The sequence below is a fragment of the Zootoca vivipara genome, chromosome Z2 (genome assembly GCF_965207765.1).
Source record: "Zootoca vivipara chromosome Z2, rZooViv2.hap1.1, whole genome shotgun sequence".
Classification (NCBI taxonomy): Eukaryota; Metazoa; Chordata; class Lepidosauria; order Squamata; family Lacertidae; genus Zootoca; species Zootoca vivipara.
Window position 1 is genome coordinate 4,871,925 of NC_142585.1, and position 16,706 is coordinate 4,888,630.

The following is a 16,706-nucleotide window of genomic DNA, read 5'->3' on the forward strand; positions in this document are numbered from 1 at the left end:
GCGATGAGTTCTGCTTCACTCACTACTGCTGCCCCGCATGTCCATGTCGATGGGGGAAACACGTGCCGGGGTGCTGGTGGCAACTCCTCCTCCATGTACTCTGGCTTGCGGGACAGGGCATCTGCCCTGACATTCTGCTCCCCCGGTATGTAGTGGATGGAGAAGTTGAAGTGGGAAAAGAACTCCACCCACCGTATCTGCCGCTGGTTGAGCACCCTGGCCATTCTCCAGAACTCCAGGTTCTTATGGTCCGTGCACACCTGGATGGGGTGCTTGGCGCCCACCAGGAAGTGGCGCCAGTGCTTAAAAGCCGCGTGGATGGCCAAAAGCTCCTTGTCGAAAACGGTGTAGTTGCGTTCGGGCTGGCTCAGCTTCCTGGAGAAAAAGGCACACAGCCTCCACTCCCTGTTGGCATCCAGTTGCAGCAGCACGCCGCCCACCCCTCTATCAGAAGCATCTGTTTCAACACGTAGGGGTGCATCCTGCACCACGTGAAACAAGTTATGGTCGGAGGCGAACACTCTCTTGAGGCCCTCGAACGCTGCTTGCGCCTCCGGTGTCCACCTGAACTTTTGCTTGCCTCTCAAACAGTCTGTGATGGGAGCCGTGACATGGGAGAAATTCTTGATGAACTTCCTGTAGAAGTTGGCAAAGCCGAGGAGGCGTTGGGCGTCCTTGCGTGTCCTGGGGCTCTGCCAGTCCAGGATAGCCTGCACCTTGTCCTTGTCCATCGCTAGCCCCTTGTCCGATAGCTTGTAGCCCAGGAACTCCACCTCCTTGGTGTGAAACCTGCACTTCTCCAGTTTCACGTACAGGTGGTTCTCTTTGAGGCGCTGCAAGACTTCTCGGACGTCCTTCACGTGCTGTACGGGGTCACTAGAGTAAATAAGGATATCATCCAGGAAGACCACGCAGTTCTTGAAGAGCAGGGACCCCAGGACGTGGTGCATGAAGGCCTGGAAGCAGGCTGAGCCCCCCTGCAATCCGAAAGGCATCACCAAATATTCAAAGGATCCCAGTGGTGTAAACATCATGGTTTTCCACTCATCTCCCTCTCGGATCCTGACCAGGTTGTACGCCCCCCGCAGGTCCAGTTTGGTGAAGATCTTCCCCCGGCGTACCGCTGTCAGGAGATCGTCCACCCTCGGCATGGGGAAGGCAACTGGTTCCGACATGGAGTTGAGGCGTCTGAAGTCCACCACCAGGCGGCGCTGGTGCGTGTCTTTATTGTCCACCCAGAAGACTGGGCTGCCCCCTGCTGCCTTGCTTTCTCTGATGAACCCCCTCTTGAGGTTCTTGTCAATGAAAGCCTATAGATCCTCCAATTCCTGATCCAACATGGAGTACAGCTTTGCTGGGGGTAGCATGGCCCCTGGCACCAGGTTGATTTGACAGTCAAAGGGCCTGTGCGGGGGCAGGTGGTCGGACTCCGCTTCGCTGAAGACCTCCTGCAGGTCCCAGTAAGGTTTGGGGATGGCCTCCCCTCCCTTGACTTGCATGGTGGCCACCGTGGCTATCGGAGGCCCTTCCCCTGGTTGGCGCTGCATGCAGTGTTCCAGGCAATAATCTGAACCAAACGTGAGGCATCTCTGGTGCCAACTGATGGACGGGTCATGGCGCGCCAGCCAGCTCATGCCCAGCACAATGGGAGGGGGGTCTGAGATGGTGGTGACATTGAATCTCTGAGTGCCGTCCCACCGTCATTCTCATGGGAGGGGGTCTGATAGGTGATGGCCCCTCCCAGCAACTCCCTGCCGTCAATGGTGGAGACGTGCAGGGGGGAATCCAGTTGCAGAAGTTGGATCTGATGTGCTTCTGCAAAGTCTCTCGAAAAAAAGTTCGCTGACGCTCCCGAATCTATCAGACCCAGAACGGTCAGGGGGTAATCATTGGGCAGCATCATCGTCACTTCAAGTACCACTCCTGCTCTGGGGTGGGGTGGGCTGATGTTGCTCCGCGCTGCACGGGTGGGTGGGCTAGGGCTGTTGTCCGACAATTGCGCCTGGCTGCTGCCCTTGTCTCCTGCAGCCAGGCTGTCTCGTTTCCCTGTATCTGCGCTGACTCAGTTGGGGAGGGCACGACCGTTCCCGCCCTCCCTTGCCATTCCCTGCGGTGGGGGCAGTGTCTGACGAGGTGGCTAGGGGAGTTGCAGAGGAAGCAGTTCCCTCCCCTTCCCTCCTTGCGTCTTGGCGCCGCTGGGGTTTGAAAAGCCCGCGCGCGCGCTCCATCAATTTGCATGGGTTCCGGATCTGGGATGGCGTGGGGCGGGGCCTGGGGTGCTGCCGGGGGGGTGCCTTCTCCTGTGAGCGTGGGAACCAGGGCCGGGCTGCGCGCGCTGCCTGCTTGTCGTTCCATCGGGACTCTTGCCTCACCCCCACCGCTAACGCTGCTTTGCTTAACTCATCCATATTCTGGGGCTTGGGACCTCTCGATAGCTCATCTTTCACATCTGCGTGCAATCCCAGGTAGAAAGCGGACTGGACTGGGTCACTGTGTAAATCCCACCCCAGCTTGTGGACCAACATGGTAAACTTCGCCCAGTATTCTCTCACAGTCATTTTCCCCTGTGTCAAATGGTGAAGCTCCTCTTTAGTTGCCTCCATCTGGCTATCGCTGGCATACATCACTTTTAAGGCTTCTAAAAACTGTTTAACATTCTTCATGCACTGATTTTTTGACGCGATTAACGGTCTCACCCATTCGCGCACCCCTCCTGTTAAATGCTCCACTATAAAAGAGACTCTGTGCGCATCATCTGGGAACTCCGCATCATGCAGTTCCAGCGCGTACTGAATTTCAGTCTCAAAGCCCAGGTACTCTCTGGGGTCTCCGTTAAACTTTGTCACGAGGGCTTGTCCCCTCCTTGCTGGCAGCATTTGGGGCACACACACCCCCTCAGTCTCTTCTCATCCAACTGGCTTTGCAGCTGCCCCACCAAAGTTCTAAGCTGCTGCTCTTTAGCCTCTTGCGCTCTCACCTGATCGGCAAGTTTCTTGATCTCCTCCTGCGATTGCAGTGTCTCTGCTTTAGCTGCATTAAGCTGTTGCTGAGCCTGCGCTGCCAGGTTCTTCAACTCTTGCTCAGCCTTCTCTGCGACTTGCCGCCATTGTTCCACCTCTTGCGCGCTCATCCTGCTAACTCCAGAGTAGCCAAAAAGATTCGGAGGTTGCTGTCACAGGCGCGGTAGCGGCTACTCTAGAGTAAAGACTCCTCACGACGTTGCCTTTTCATGCTTTTATTCAGTGCAAACTATTTACAGTGCAGAGTCAGTACTATGTACATGTTGTCAGTCTGGGTCAGAACCTCCGAATGGAGATTCCCGAGTTTTCCTCCAGCAAAGTAGCCTGGGCACATTGAATCTCCGCCCCCGGCACTTCTTGCGCAATTCCGGGGTCGGCGGGAGCGGTCTTCTGGTCGCGCTTTCCCTGCTTCCCATTTCCTCTCCTGAGCGGAGCAGTGGCTCTGCTACCCTACCTGAGCTGTGCCTTCTACTTCCTGATTCCCCGCTAGAGACATCCCCCTCCCCGCTTCCACTGGCGCTGGGAGATGAACTTGTGCTCAGGATGGGAGGAGGCTGTCTGTAACTGCTCTCCCTCACAGGTAGCATTGTCTAGCCCGCATTTTAGCAGCTTCTTTACAAGAAGATTATTTTGGAGATGATAAATGGGTAGTCATTCCCATCACCTGAAAGAAAACAATTTCCATACCCAGAACCCGGATTTCTTTGATTTTTAAAAATTCAATCAGGTTGGTTTTTTTTAATGTAAATTAGATTTTTAAAAGATTTTTTAGAAAACCACCATTTGAACATGAACTTTCCGCTCACGAGACTGCTGATCCCTCAAACAAAAGCGTTCCTCCAGGGACCATGCTGGGACCATAAATAAGATTTTGTAGATAATAAACGGATCGCCATTTCCAGCCCCAGCCCCTGGAAGGAGAAGACTTCAATGCCCAAGACCCGGGAGTAGAATAATAGAATCATAGAATAATAGAGTTGGAAGAGACCACAAGGGCCATCCAGTCCAACTGGACTGCCAAGCAGGAAACACCATCAAAGCATTCTTGACATATGCCTGTCAAGCCTCTGCTTAAAGACCTCCAAAGAAGGAGACTCCACCACACTTCTTGGTAGCAAATCCCACTGCCGAACAGCTCTTACTGTCAGGAAGTTCTTCCTAATGTTTAGGGGGAATCTTCTTTCTTGAAGTTTGAATCCATTGCTCCGTGTCTGCTTCTCTGGAGCAGCAGAAAACAATCTGGCCGTCTCCTCGACACTTCAGACGATCATCACCAGGTGGTCCAGGCGGTGGATCAGGCCCTTGCTGATTCGCACCCGGGACATTTTTCTGAGGACCGGGAACCAGCAAATCACAAGGAGAATTGCAGCGACACAGTGCAGGAGATTGATCTCCATGGCTGGATATGTTCCTGGATAGGGAATCCTAAGGAGTGTGGCTTCTCCCCACCCCTTACAAAATAATTTTTCTTGTTATGATCCAGAGGATGAACCTTATATTGTTGTTGTTTAGTCGTTTAGTTGTGTCCGACTCTTCGTGACCCCATGGACCATAGCACGCCAGGCACTTTAAGTTAAATAAGCAGGGAGACAATATACAACCTTGTCGTACTCCTTTCCCAATTTTGAACCAATCAGTTGTTCCATATCCAGTTCTAACTGTAGCTTCTTGTCCCACATAGATATTTCTCAGGAGACAGATGAGGTGATCAGGCACTCCCATTTATTGAAGATCTTGCCATAGTTTGCTGTGGTCGACACAGTCAAAGGCTTTTGCATAGTCGATGAAGCAGAAGTAGATGTTTTTCTGGAACTCTCTAGCTTTCTCCATAATCCAGCGCATGTTTGCTATTTGGTCTCTGGTTCCTCTGCCCCTTCGAAATCCAGCTTGCACTTCTGGGAGTTCTCGGTCCACATACTGCCTAAGCCTGCCTTGTAGAATTTTAAGCATAACCTTGCTAGCGTGTGAAATGAGCGCAATTGTGCGGTAGTTGCAGCATTCTTTGGCACTGCCCTTCTTTGGAATTGGGATGTAGACTGATCTTCTCCAATCCTCTGGCCATTGCTGAGTTTTCCAAACTTGCTGGCATATTGGGTGTAGCACCTTAACAGCATCACCTTTTAAAATTTTAAATAGTTCAGCTGGAATATCATCACTTCCACTGACCTTGTTATTAGCAGTGCTTTCTAAGGCCCATTTGACTTCACTCTCCAAGATGTCTGGCTCAAGGTCAGCAACCACACTACCTGGGGTGTACGAGACCTCCATATCTTTCTGGTAATATATATATATATATATATATATTCCCAAAAAGAAAACTTCCTCTGCTTTTCATTTAAGAGAATGACAGTAAGGTGATGACCTGCTTACATGTGAGTTTGAGGTTGTGGACGATCGGGTAAGTGCTTGTGGGAGAAAAGTGGGGAATAACACACATGCACCTTCACCATTTTTATATATGACCAAACCCCAAGGGTGCTCCTCAATGGCTCCTCTTCATCCTGGATAGAAGTGACTACTGGGGTACTGGCGAAGTTCCAGCAGACTGGAGGAGGGCAAATGTTGTCCCTATTTTCAGAAAGGGGAAAAGAGAGGACCCAAACAATTACCGCCCAGTCAGCCTGACATCAATAGAAAGATTCTAGAGCAGATCAATGCGCCATCAATAGAAAGATTCTAGAGCAGATCATTAAGCAAATGGTCTGTGAGCACCTAGAAAGGAACGCTGTGATCACTAAAAGTCAGCATGGGTTTCTGAAAAATAAGTCATGTCAGACTAATCTGATCTCATTTTTTGACAGAATTACAAGCCTGGTAGATGAAGGGAATGCTGTGGATGTAGCCTATCTTGATGTCAGCAAGGCCTTTGACAAGGTGCCCCATGATATTCTTGTAAAGAAGCTGGTAAAATGCGGGCTAAACAATGCTACCATTCAGTGGATTTGTAACCGGCTGACTGACCGAACCCAAAGGGTGCTCATCAATGGCTCCTCCTCATCCTGGAGAGAAGTGACTAGTGGGGTGCCACAGGGTTCTGTCTTGGGCCCAGTCTTATTCAACATCTTTATTAATGACTTGGATGATGGGCTTGAGGGCATCCTGAGCATGTTTGCAGACGACACCAAATTGGGAGCGGTGGCTAATACCTAAGAGGACAGGATCACACTTCAAAATGACCTTAACAGATTAGACAACTGGGCCAAAGCAAACAAGATGAATTTGAACAAGGAGAAATGTAAGGTATTACACTTGGGCAAAAAAAAATGAAAGGCACAAATACAGGATGGGTGACACCTGGCTTGAGAGCAGTACATGTGAAAAGGATCTAGGAGTCTTGGTAGACCACACACTTTACATGAGTCAACAGTGTGATGCAGCAGCTCAAAAAGCCAATGCAATTCTGGGCTGCATCAATAGGAGTATAGCGTCTAGATCAAGGGAAGTAATAGTACCACTGTATTCTGCTCTGGTCAGACCTCACCTGGAGAACTGTGTCCAGTTCTGGGCACCACAGTTCAAGAAGGATACTGACAAGCTGGAACGTGTCCAGAAGAGGGCAACCAAAATGGTCAAAGGCCTGGAAACAATGCCTTATGAGGAACGGCTTATGATAGCCATGTTCAAATATATCAAAGGATGTCATATGGAGGAGGGAGAAAGATTGTTTTCTGCTGCTCCAGAGAAGCGGACACGAAGCAATGGATTCAAACTACAAGAAAGAAGATTCCACCTCAACATGAGGAAGAACTTCCTGACAGTAAGAGCTGTTCAACAGTGGAATTTGCTGCCAAGAAGTGTGGTGGAGTCTCCTTCTTTGGAGGTCTTTAAGCAGAGGCTTGACAGCCATATGTCCAGAATACTTTGATGGTGTTTCCTGCTTGGCAGGGGGTTGGACTGGATGGCCCTTGTGGTCTCTTCCAACTCTATGATTCTATGATATATATATAGAAGATGTATCTCTGGGTTATTTGTGGAACGTGAATTCATTCTTTTTTTATTTTCAGAATCTAGTCCGCCCCCCCTCCCCATAAGGTCTGAGGGACAGTGGACTGGCCCCCTGCTGAAAACGTTTGCTGACCCCTCGGCACAACCCTCTAACCTTTGCACCATGCTGCCTTCTTCCCCCCCTCCCTTGAAGGACGGAGAGCAGGAGGCCCATCCCATGTTTGTGGGTAGGGGGGAGCAAGGGCTGGACGCTGTAAACCCTCTCCTCTGCCCAGTTTGCGCAGAGAAAAGCCATAACCCAGGGTCCCAAACTAAGGCCCAGGGGCCGGATGTGGCCCAATTGCCTTCTAAATATGGCCTGCACACGGTCCGGGAATCAGCATGGTTTTGCATGAGTAGAATGTGTGCTTTTATTTAAAATGCATCTCTGGGTTATTTGTGGGGCCTGCCTGGTGTTTTGACACGGGTCAAATGTGTCCTTTTATTGAAAATGCATCTCTGGGTTATTTGTGGGGCATAGGAATTCGTTCATTTTTTTTTCCTTTCAAAATATAGTCTGCCCCCCCACAAAGTCTGAGGGACAATGGACCAGCCCCCTGCAGAAAAAGTTTGCTGACCCCCGCCCTAACCCGTAGTTCTCTCCCTAACCCCTATTCCTATTCCTATCCCTGTTGTTGTTTAGTCGTTTAGTCGTGTCCGACTCTTCGTGACCCCATGGACCAGAGCACGCCAGGCACTCCTGTCTTCCACTGCCTCCCGCAGTTTGGTCAAACTCATGTTGCTAGCTTCGAGAACACTGTCCAGCCATCTCGTCCTCTGTCGTCCCCTTCTCCTTGTACCCTCCATCTTTCCCAGCATCAGGGTCTTTTCCAGGGAGTCCCCTTCTCCTTGTGCCCTCCATCTTTCCCAACGTCTGGGGCTTTTCCAGGGAGTCCCCTTCTCCTTGTGCCCTCCATCTTTCCGAACATCAGGGTCTTTTCCAGGGAGTCTTCTCTTCTCATGAGGTGGCCAAAGTATTGGAGCCTCAGCTTCAGGATCTGTCCTTCCAGTGAGCACTCAGGGCTGATTTCCTTCAGAATGGATAGGATTGATCTTCTTGCAGTTCATGGGACTCTAAAGAGTCTCCTCCAGCACCAGAATTCAAAAGCATAAATTCTTTGGCGATCAGCCTTCTTTATGGTCCAGCTCTCACTTCCATACATCACTACTGGGAAAACCATAGCTTGAACTATACAGACCTTTGTTGGCAAGGTGATGTCTCTGCTTTTTAAGATGCTGTCTAGGTTTGTCATTGCTTTTCTCCCAAGAAGCAGGCGTCTTTTAATTTTGTGACTGCTGTCACCATCTGCAGTAATCAAGGAGCCCAAGAAAGTCAAATCTCTCACTGCCTCCATTTCTTCCCCTTCTATTTGCCAGGAGGTGATGGGACCAGTGGCCATGATCTTGGTTTTTTTGATGTTGAGCTTCAGACCATATTTTGCGCTCTCCTCTTTCATCCTCATTAAAAGGTTATTGAATTCCTCTTCACTTCCTGCCAACAAGGTTGTGTCATCTGCATATCTGAGGTTGTTGATATTTCTTCCGGCAATCTTAATTCCGGTTTGGGATTCATCTAGTCCAGCCTTTCGCATGATGAATTCGACATATAAGTTAAATAAGCAGGGAGACAATATATAATCTTAATTCCATTTTGGGATTCATCCAATCCAGCCTTTTGCATGATGAATTCTGCATATAAATTAAATAAGCAGGGAGACAATATACAACCTTGTCGTACTCCTTTCCCAATTTTGACCCTCTTTCAATTTCTAACCCCTCCCTATCCCAAACTCCTATCCCAAACCCCTAGTCCTAGCCCCAGTTCGCGCGGAGAAAAGCGAGCGCTCGGTTGCCCTCTTTGGGCACCCGAGGCGACTGCTTGGATAATGCCGCTTCCGCCTCTGCGCACGCCTTCAGCGAGCAGAGGGGGGGCAAGGGGGGCTGCCGAGGATTACAGCGGATCAAAACGGGGCCAAGCCGGGCTGGGGGCCAGCGGAGGCGGGGGCGAGCGCGCGGCAGCAGCGCGGACGTTGCAGGCCGCGGCTCGCCATCTCTGTGCCCTTGTCGCGGAGGCGCACGGCGCGCTACTCCATCCCTCCTGGCTCCCCATTCTGGATGCGCCTGGCTGGGGGGGGGGGGTGCGTCGCGGGGGGAGCCGCTCCCGTGGGGGGGTTAAGGAGGGATGAGCAGCGGCGATTCCTAGGCTGCCGCGTGGGAGCGCTCGCTTTTGGAGAGGAGGACCGGCTGGAAAGGTGGGAACCCCGGGCGCGCGTTTGGCGCATCCGAAAGGAAGTTGCTTGGTGGGGGCGGGGGCGTTGGGGCATGTGAACCCAAAGCGGGGGGAACGGCTCTCGCCGGGGGGGGGGCACGACGAGGAGGGATGAGCACCGGCGGCGGTTCCTAGGGTGCCGCGCTTGGGCGCGCCCGCTTTGGAGAGGACCAGCCGCCGGCCAGGTGGGAACGGGCGCGCGTTTTGGCGCAGTCGGACGCCGCAGGATCCGAAAGGAGAGAATTCGGAGTGGGTGGGGGGGGGCATGTGGACGCAAACCGGCGGCCCCCCTCGGTCTTCCCAAGCCCTTTCCCACGGGTGCAAGGATCTCTCTGCCCCCCCCCAAGTCCTAGGCTGGATGGCCGTGCTGTGGGAGCAGTTCTTGGAGGGGCCAATAGCATCTTCGCCGGAGTCTGTGCGCGTGTCAGGGCGTTCCGACGGGTGCGGCGGCCGCGTCCTGCGCGACGAACCAGGCGATCCGACGGGGGTGAGGGAGCCGCGTGGGACGCGGCGCAAAATCCCCTCCCCCGGGGAGACTCGGTTCTAGGCAGATCACACACGTGAGGACGGGACACGTGGCTCTTTTGCAGGCAGGCTCAAGGTGGACGGCAGGGCGTTTCAATCCGCGCGTGCTGAATTATTTTTATTCATGAACTTAATAATGCAAGCCCATTGGCATTGGGCGATAGCAAAAGCTCCTTTAGAAACACCATTTACAAAGACTGCTACGTGAAAGAATAATAGATGACTTATGACGCAAACGATTCATAATAATAAATGTCTTTATTGATATAGAATTAAGTGTTTTAAAGTTTACAATGCCATTGTAGTTAATACAAGGCAGTTTCCTATTTGGAATAATAATAATAATAATAATAATAATAATAATTGTTTGTTTATACCCCGCCCATCTGGCTGGGTTTCCCCAGTCACTCTGGGCAGTTTCCAACAAAACACCAAAATACAATAGAATCGTAGAGTTGGAAGAGACCACAAGGGCCATCCAGTCCAACCCTCTACCGAGCAGGAAACACCATCAAAGCATTATTGACATATGCCTGTCATAGAATCATAGAGTTGGAAGAGACCCCAAGGGCCATCCAGTCCAACCCCCTGCCGAGCAGGAAACACCATCAAAGCATTCTTGACATATGCCTGTCAAACCTCTGCTTAAAGACCTCCAAAGAAGGAGTCTCCGCCACACACCTTGGTAGCAAATTCCACTCTCAAACAGCTCTTACTGTCAGGAAGTTATTCCTAATGTTTAGGTAGAATCTTCTTTCTTGTAGTTTGAATCCATTGCTCTGTGTCCGCTTCTCTGGAGCAGCAGAAAACAACCTTTCTCCCTCCTCTATATGACATCCTTTCATATATTTGAACATGGCTGAATTATGGTGCTGGAGAAGACTCTTGAGAGTCCCATGGACTGCAAGAAGATCAAACCTATCCATTCTTAAGGAAATCAGCCCTGAGTGCTCCCTGGAAGGACAGATCGTGAAGCTGAGGCTCCAATACTTTGGCCACCTCATGAGAAGAGAAGAATCCTTGGAAAAGACCCTGATGTTGGGAAAGATGGAGGGCACTAGGAGAAGGGGACGACAGAGGACAAGATGGTTGGACAGTGTTCTCGAAGCTACGAACATGAGTTTGACCAAACTGCGGGAGGTAGTGCAAGACAGGAGTGCCTGGCGTGCTATGGTCCATGGGGTCATGAAGAGTCAGACACGACTAAACGACTAAACAACAAAAATCATATCACCCCTTAACCTTCTCTTCTCCAGGCTAAACATACCCAGCTCCCTAAGCTGTTCCTCATAAGGCATCATTTCCAGGCCTTTGACCATTTTCATTGCCCTCTTCTGGACACGTTCCAGCTTGTCAGTCTCCTTCTTGAACTGTGGTGCCCAGAACTGGACACAGTACTCGAGGTGAGGTCTGACCAGAGCAGAATACAGTGGTACTATTACTTCCCTAAATCTAGATGCTATACTCCTATTGATGCAGCCCAGAATTGCATTGGCTTTTTGAGCTGCTGCATCACACTGCTGACTCATGTCAAGTCTGTGGTCTACCAAGACTCCTAGATCCTTTTCACATGTACTGCTCTCAAGCCAGGTGTCACCCATCCTGTATTTGTGCCTTTCATTTTTTTTTGCCCAAGTGTAATACCTTACATTTCTCCTTGTTCAAATTCATCTTGTTTGCTTTGGCCCAGTTGTCTAATCTGTTAAGGTCATTTTGAAGTGTGATCCTGTCCTCTTAGGTATTAGCCACCGCTCCCAATTTGGTGTCGTCTGCAAACATGCTCAGGATGCCCTCAAGCCCATCATCCAAGTCATTAATAAAGATGTTGAATCAGACTGGGCCCAAGACAGAACCCTGTGGCACCCCACTAGTCACTACTCTCCAGGATGAGGAGGAGCCATATATGAGCACCCTTTGGGTTCGGTCAGTAAGCCAGTTACAAATCCACTGAATGGTAGCATTGTCTAGCCCGCATTTTACCAGCTTCTTTACTAGAATATCATGGGGCACCTTGTCAAAGGCCTTGCTGACATCAAGATAGGCTACATCCACAGCATTCCCTTCATCTACCAGGCTTGTAATTCTGTCAAAAAATGAGATCAGATTAGTCTGACATGACTTATTTTTCAGAAACCCATGCTGACTTTTAGTGATCACAGCGTTCCTTTCTAGGTGCTCACAGACCATTTGCTTAATGATCTGCTCTAGAATCTTTCTATTGATGGCGCATTGATCTGCTCTAGAATCTTTCTATTGATGTCAGGCTGACTGGGCAGTAATTGTTTGGGTCCTCTCTTTTCCCCTTTCTGAAAATAGGGACAACATTTGCCCTCCTCCAGTCTGCTGGAACTTCGCCTGTTCTCCAGGAATTTTCAAATATTATTGCCAGTGGTTCTGAAATCACCTCTGCCAGTTCTTTTAATACTCTTGGATGTAGTTCATCTGGCCCTGGAGACTTGAGTACATCTAAACTAGCCAAGTATTCTTGTACTACCTCCTTACTCATTCTGGGCTGTGTTTCCCCTGCTGAATCATCTGCTCCATATTCTTCAGGTCGGGCATTGTTTTCTTTTTTGGAGAAGACTGAGGCAGAGAAGGCATTGAGGAGTTCAGCCCTTTCTCTGTCCCCTGTTTGCATTTCACCATCTTCTCCTCTAAGTGGCCCCACTGTTTCCTTGTTCTTCCTTTTGCTATGGACATACCCATAAAAGCCCTTTTTGTTGCTTTTAACCTCTCTGGCGAGCCTGAGTTCATTCTGTGCTTTAGCTTTTCTGACTTTGTCTCTACACGTGCTGGCTATATGTTTGAATTCCTCTCTGGTGATTTCCCCCCTTTTCCATTTTTTGTACATATCCCTTTTAAATCTTAACTCAGTTAAAAGTTCTTTAGATAGCCACCCTGGCTTCTTTAGGCACCTTCCATGTTTCCGTCTCATTGGTATTGCCTGAAGTTGTGCTTTTAATATCTCTCTTTTAACAAACTCCCAACCATCATGAACTCCCTTCCCTTTTAGTATTTCTGTCCATGGGATCTCACCCAGCGTTTCCCTAAGTTTTCTGAAGTCGGCTTTCTTAAAGTCTAGGAGTTGAGTCTTAGTATGCTTGGTTGCTCCTTTCCGTTGAACAATAAACTCCAGAAGAGCATGATCACTCCCACCCAATGATCCTGCCACTTCTACTCCACTTACCAGGTCATCACTATTGGTTAGGACCAGATCTAAAATGGCTGATCCTCTTGTTGCTTCTCCCACTTTCTGGACAATGAAATTGTCTGCAAGGCCAGTGAGGAATCTGTTCGACCTTATGCTCTTGGCTGAGTTTGACATCCAACAAATATCAGGATAGTTGAAATCCCCCATTACTACTATCTCACCTCCTTTTGAATGCCTGGTCATCTGTTCCAGGAAGGCATCATCTGTGTCCTCAGTTTGGCTTGGGGGTCTATAGTAAACTCCCACAATGAGATCACTGTTATTTTTCTCTCCCTTTATTTTGACCCAGATACTCTCAACTTGGCTTTGAAGTTTTAAATCCTGGATCTCTTCACAGGTATACACATCCCTGACATATAACGCTACTCCTCCTCCTCTCCTGTTTGGTCTATTTCTCTGAAATAGATTGTATCCCTCTATTTCTATATTCCAATCATGAGACTCATCCCACCAGGTTTCAGTAATGCCTATTATGTCATATTTAGTTTGCTGTACCAAGAGCTCAAGTTCATCTTGTTTATTTTCCATGCTCTGTGCATTAGTATACAGACATTGAAGATCATTTATCATTCCCCCATATCTCTTATTTAAGGATATTTTCTTCTCACCACTAGGTCGGCGTGCTTTTTGCTCTTAGCCACCCCTCCCAATTTGGTGTCATCTGCAAACTTGCTCAGGATGCCCTCGAGCCCATCATCCAAGTCATTGATAAAGATGTTGTACAAGCAGTAAATTTAATTTGGTGGTTCCACAGATTTTGCCATTGATCAAGATTGATATTGTGTCCCAGGTCCACAGCCCATTTTTATCATACATTCTTTTGTTGCCTCGTCTTTTGTGTTCCAGTCTAGCAGGAGGTCATACATCTTGTTCAACAACTTTTCTTCGCCTTCCACTAACTTCGTTTGGAATTTTGATTTTCTGTTCTCAAAGCCGTAATTCTTTCTATCTCGTTTAAACAGGTCATTTCTCTGATGATACTGCAACCTCGGCTGGTTCTTTTTCAGGCGGATAGGAGATGGCCTTGGCGGACCCCGGGAGTGGCAGCCCCAAGCCCGGCTCAGCCTTCCCAGAGATCGTGGAGCTGAACGTCGGTGGTCAAGTCTACCTGACTCGCCATAGCACCCTGCTGAGCGTCCCCGACTCGTTGCTCTGGGAGATGTTCGCCCCCAACGGCAGCCAGCCCTTGGCCCGGGACAGCAAGAACCGCGTCTTCGTCGACCGAGACGGTTTCCTCTTCCGCTACATCCTTGACTACATGAGAGACCGCTGCCTCGTGCTGCCAGAAAACTTCCCGGAGAGAGGCCGGCTGCGGCGCGAAGCTGAGTTCTTCCAACTCCCGGAGCTGGCCCGGACGTTGGCGCCCGAAGCCGGCCAGCAGGACTCGGACGAGGAGGGCCAAAGTGACTCCGAGGATCTTTCCCCCGGGCCCGACGCCCCGGGAATCTCACCCGGCGGACAAAGCACACGGATATCCGGTTTCATCACGATCGCCTGCCGGGGCTCGTATGCCCTGGGCCGAGACGGCCAGGCAGATGCCAAATTCCGCCGGGTGGCGAGGATCACGGTCTGCGGCAAGACGGCATTGGCCCGGGAGGTCTTTGGCGAGGCGCTGAATGAGAGCCGGGACCCCGACCGAGCGCCGGGGCGCTACACGTCCCGCTACTACCTCAAGTTCACCTTCCTGGAGAAAGCCTTTGACCAGCTAGCCGGCGCTGGGTTTCAGATGGTGGCCAGCAACTCAACAGGGACCTGTGCCGTCGAGCCGGCGGACTGCAAGATCTGGACCTCGTATGCCGAATACGTCTTCTACCGTGAGTGACGCTCGGGCTGAGCCAAACCCAAACACACCCCGTAGAGTGTAGACAAACCAACAAACCCTCTGGCCTCTCCTCGCTCGCTTCCTGAACCGAACCCTCTCTGGATCCTTCAGAGTAGCACCAACCCTCCTCCCTGGCTTTCTCCGAATTGCGGACTTGGATGTGTGTGTGGGGTGTGTGTGTGTGTGTAACGATGTATCCGTTTCGCCAAGGGGAATTCCCTCAGATTGCCAAACCGAGACGCCGTCGGGAATAGAGGATCCAAATGGCGGTGTCGATCTGAAAGATGGTTGCAACAGGACTCGCCCCCCCCCAAATGAAGGGATGCCCCCTCTTTTATCAGTTCTCCCTTTCTCTTCTGAGGAAGCACCATGCACCCAGCACAGATACATCATGCAGATGTCATGTAAGGGGGGGAAATGACGGAGTGAGAGACTCCTCAGTAGCCCAGCTCCCCAGGGCGCTAATCCCCCCTCGGGTCCATGCGGTCAGTCAAAGGAGGAATTCCCGGCCCGGTAATTTGTGTGGGAATGTTAGGGATGTGGATTAGGATATATTATTAGACCCTATCCAAGCTTGTGTTAGCGAGCTTCCAATATCAGCAGAGCGACATTCCCCTTTTGTGCGCAGCAAAGCGTGAGCATTAGGTTTGTTAGAACCTCTGCAACAATATTATACTTCCTGGCAAATTCCCTTTGTCCCTCTTAAAAGAAACACACGACACAATAGCATTAAAATAAGATAGAGTTTACTCACATGACATCCTGAGTTAACAGCATAATCTCTCTCTCTCTTTTTAATAATAATATTTATTTATTTTTCCTTCACCAAACCTATACATTTTTTTACATATACATTGTTTTTTTTCCACTTTCCATACAATATCTCCAACCCTCCTTTCTCAACAAAAAGGAGAAAGGGAAAAGAAAAGAAAATTATATAACTACATCAAACACACACACACACACACACAAACAAGACAAAAAACAAAACAAAAAAACAAAAAAGAAAAAACTACGTATGCAAATACATAAAATAAAAAGAAATATTTTATCTTTGGACTTCCTGTTAACTCCATCAGCATACTTTTTTTCCTTTTATCGTCGAATGTATGTACAATCAATGCTGTCTCTATATTTACATATCGTTTCACACTCATGTTGCTTTAAACATCCCAATTTCTACAAATCCAGACAATTTTCTTCCCTTTTTACTCAAACGCTATCATAAAATTTTAGTTCTCGCTGTATTTTTTAATGTATTTCTTGTACCTATCCCATTTTTTAAACAAATTCTTCTTTAACCTTTCCTCTCAAACTATTTGTTAACTGTGCCATTTCGGCAAATTCCTGAAGTTTATTTTGCCACTCTGTAATTTTGGGGGCTTCTCTTTCTTTCCATCCTTTGGCAATAACAATACGAGCCGCTGCTAAAGAATATAGAAGGATTTCTCTTGATTGTGTGGGAATATCTTTTTGAAAGGTGATACTTAATAAAAAAAATATCTGGTCTTTATGGAATATTCATTCCCAAGATTTTTTGGATCTCGTCATGAATTTTATCCCAGGATTTCTTAATATTTTCACACGTCCACCACATATGAAATAGGTTTCCATCGTTTCCCCCACACCTCCAGCAAATATTTGCGATGTTCTTATACATTTTAGATAATCTGGAAGGTGTGAGGTACCACCTAGAATCATAGAATCCTAGAGTTAGAAGAGAGCACAAGGGCCATCCTGTCCAACCCCCTGACAAGCAGGAAACACCATCAAAGCATTCTTGACATATGGCTGTCAAGCCTCTGCTTAAAGACCTCCAAAGAAGGAGACTCCACCACACTCCTTGGCAGCAAATTCCACTGCCGAACAGCTCTT

At 49.2% G+C, this 16,706-nt stretch overlaps 1 protein-coding gene across 2 annotated transcripts; it reads left to right on the forward strand.

The window, feature by feature from the left end:
• The first annotated feature begins 8,933 nt into the window (after positions 1–8,933).
• Positions 8,934–16,340, forward strand: LOC118078657 (BTB/POZ domain-containing protein KCTD16-like). Of its 2 annotated transcripts, none has more exons than XM_060270224.2 (2): positions 8,934–9,256; positions 13,972–16,340. In XM_060270224.2, the coding sequence occupies exon 2, from the start codon at positions 14,028–14,030 to the stop codon at positions 14,829–14,831; it is 804 nt and encodes a 267-aa protein (XP_060126207.1). In that variant the 5' UTR covers positions 8,934–9,256; positions 13,972–14,027; the 3' UTR covers positions 14,832–16,340. The 2 variants fall into 2 exon arrangements, with proteins under 2 accessions (XP_060126207.1, XP_088521364.1); XM_088665238.1 differs by having other exon boundaries at positions 9,191–9,256; positions 14,017–16,340.
• Positions 16,341–16,706: the final 366 nt, after the last annotated feature.

Bases quoted from the DNA above. Each gene is read 5' to 3' on its own strand.
- LOC118078657 (XM_060270224.2), top strand. From the start codon at position 14,028: ATGGCCTTGGCGGACCCCGGGAGTGGCAGCCCCAAGCCCGGCTCAGCC.